The sequence below is a fragment of the Solanum tuberosum genome, unplaced genomic scaffold, assembly GCF_000226075.1.
Source record: "Solanum tuberosum cultivar DM 1-3 516 R44 unplaced genomic scaffold, SolTub_3.0 scf00168, whole genome shotgun sequence".
Lineage (NCBI taxonomy): Eukaryota > Viridiplantae > Streptophyta > Magnoliopsida > Solanales > Solanaceae > Solanum > Solanum tuberosum.
The window spans coordinates 881,337-884,137 of NW_006239096.1; the positions used below are offsets into that span (position 1 = coordinate 881,337).

The 2,801-nt window shown below is 27.0% G+C and overlaps 1 protein-coding gene across 1 annotated transcript in view; it reads right to left on the reverse strand.

Moving 5' to 3' along the window:
• LOC102591366 (serine/threonine-protein kinase Nek6-like) overlaps positions 1-2,352 on the reverse strand; it is a 6,857-nt gene extending 4,505 nt beyond the window's left edge. Inside the window, exons 1-2 of the mRNA XM_006354211.2 lie at positions 1,835-2,352; positions 1,130-1,196 (exon numbers count right to left, since the gene is read on the reverse strand). Of these exons, the coding sequence (XP_006354273.1) occupies positions 1,130-1,196; positions 1,835-1,956 (189 nt within the window). The 5' untranslated portion in view covers positions 1,957-2,352. The remainder of the gene's footprint in view (positions 1-1,129; positions 1,197-1,834) is intronic.
• Positions 2,353-2,801: the final 449 nt, after the last annotated feature.

Here is a 2,801-nt window from a genome sequence, read left to right on the forward strand (position 1 = left end):
GTTAAATGTGAAAAATATAATAAGATAAGAAAATAAATAGTATAAGCACTTCTTACTTTAAAAAATAAAAAGAGATGACATATAACTTCTTCTTTTCTGATTCTGTGCACATTTAATATGAGTTATTATTCCTCAATATGAAGTCATTTACCTTTTCTTATTATCTTTAAAAATGATATGATTAAAAAAAGTTCAATTTCAATAATATCTTGATACGCTTTATTATTTGTTTTCACTGTAGTCCTTTCATATTTCAATTGAGGACCATAATAATAGCTTTGAAAAGAAATAATAGAATAAATGTTTAGTTGAAAAATTAATATATAATGAAATCTTTTATTTCATAAAATTGACATCGTATAAAAATTACATTTAAAATGATTAAACTAATCGCATAATCTCCAAAATAAAATTTTACTTAAACTCTTAAAACTAATTCTTCCATTTGAAATAGTTTAAGGACAAAATTAAGTTATTCTCTTTTTTTTTAAACAACCGTTAGAACGAAGGATATTTTGAGCCAACATTATAACTGTGCCTTCTAAGCCAACAATACAATAAGAGTTAATTTAACCTATTTTAAATAATTCAAGAATATTTTTAACCCTTTTCCCTAATTTAAATTGTGTGTATGCTTACATTGTAAAATATCTATACGCCGTAAATAAACTAGAAATAAATGTTTTTCTCATTACGATTCAATAAGAAATGTGTGCTATAAAACATGATTTTTCTACTTATTTTCTACTGAACCAGCTCAGCAAGATAATGCATAGTGGAAAACAGATTCTCACTGAAATATTGAGAAGCTTCCTAATTTATCTACATTTTGGGACCTGATTCATTTAAATGTAATACTAACATTTTCTATTACCTATACTAAACAAAAAGTTTTGGATTAATAATTTAAAACGGAAACTGTTGAAAATATGATTAACTAATAAAAGTGTGCTTTCTCATAGTATCAGAGAAGTCAGAGGTCCTGGAATTAAATTTCACTGTTAACCCTGTCAAAAAGAACTTCCACAGGCTTGGCTCAGGCCCACACATAAAAGACGTATTAAAAATACAATTAACTAATAAATTTGTGTGATCTCTCAAAGGTTAAGCTTTAATTAAAATAACTAACCTCTTGATGGGCAGTGCGTTTGAACTTGTCTGTCTGTTTAGCCAAACGAATCTTCTTCATTACATACCTACAATTCAACATCATTCACAACAATAAGTCATTTTCATTTATTATAAACAAATCAAAAACCAAAACAAAGAAAATCTTTATACTACCAATGAGTATTACAAACAAACAACATATATACAGAATGTAGTTTTACAAAAAGATTCACACATGAATAATATTCTAAAATAGAATTAATAAAATAAAAATAATTTTTTTATCATTTATTTTTTAGTCAAATGAAATGGTTACACAATTCAAACGGTTCCTTCTTTGGCATGATAGAATCAAACCAAGAAAAATGAAGCAGAATTTAGCAATATGTTACTCCTCCTTTTGTTCTAATTTAAGTGTGTTATTTTTTTATTTTTTATTTTTTATCTATCCTAAGAAGATTGACTTTTTTTTCAATATATTAAGTAAACTTATCAATTCTAAGTTTAAGATCAAAAGATTTAAAGGATTATATACACTTTTAATTAAAAACCACAATAGTCAAAATTTTCCCTTAACTTTCATTTCTTAACTTCGTACATAGTCAGATTAAGACATTTAGATTGAGATGGAGGAAGTAAAGTTCTAATTTCTAATATAGAAGAAAAAATTATTACCACACACAAAAAAAAAAAAACAGAGAAGAAGAAATGAAGATTATTGTACTTTTTTTTCTCAAACTTGTGATGAACAAGAAATGCAGCTCCAAAAGCTCCTCTACCAATCTGTTCTATCACTTCATACTCTTCCATCTTTGAACATTCAACTGCATTGCTGCTTACTTCCATTCTCCTTTTCTTGTTTGGACCTCAGTTCAAGCTGGAAGATATTTATATTTTCCTTTTTCAGATAAGTAAAAGCATTTATGGTAATACTTTGACTTTCCTTCTACTGAAAAATTATTGCAAAACCCTAATAACACTTTTCAACATAACAAGTGAACTCCAATTATATATACATGTCACTAGAGATATTGATCATTAAATGGAAGGAAATGAAATCACAGTATATGTGAAGTGGAGCTACAAGCTAAGGAATTAGAAAGGGTGCAGTAGGGGCTGGCTTGAGAGTAGAAGAGGGACAATAAATTGAATCAAAATATCATGAAGACCAAGTGAAGAGTAATTAATACACTACAAGTACAATTTATTTTTTTGAGTAATAAAAAAGATTCCCAAAAAAAAAAAACAAGGTTTATTGGTTTTTGAGAACTTTAGAAGATTAGTGCTTTCATTACTAGTACTAGTGAGAGTGGTTATTTTGAGTCATGTCTTATAATTATAGGTACAAGACATTGTCATATCCTTGAGTCATGTAGTGTAGTTATTTCTTTCAGTAATACATCAATAGGGTAGGTCCAAGTGGTCCAACAATTGAGTAATTTTCTAATTGAAAAAAAAAAAAGAGTTTAACCTCTATATACTGACTGGTCATGTAAAAATATTTAAGAATTTCGAACTATATACACTATCCAAAGGCGAAGACAAAATTTAAAGTTTATGAATTCATTTTTTCATGTTTGAGAATTTGAAGTAAAAGCTATTGAATTCGTTCAAACATGTACCTAATATTATACGTAGCTCCATCTATGTAACTCTTTAGAATATACGAAATTATACTAACTTGAATAATA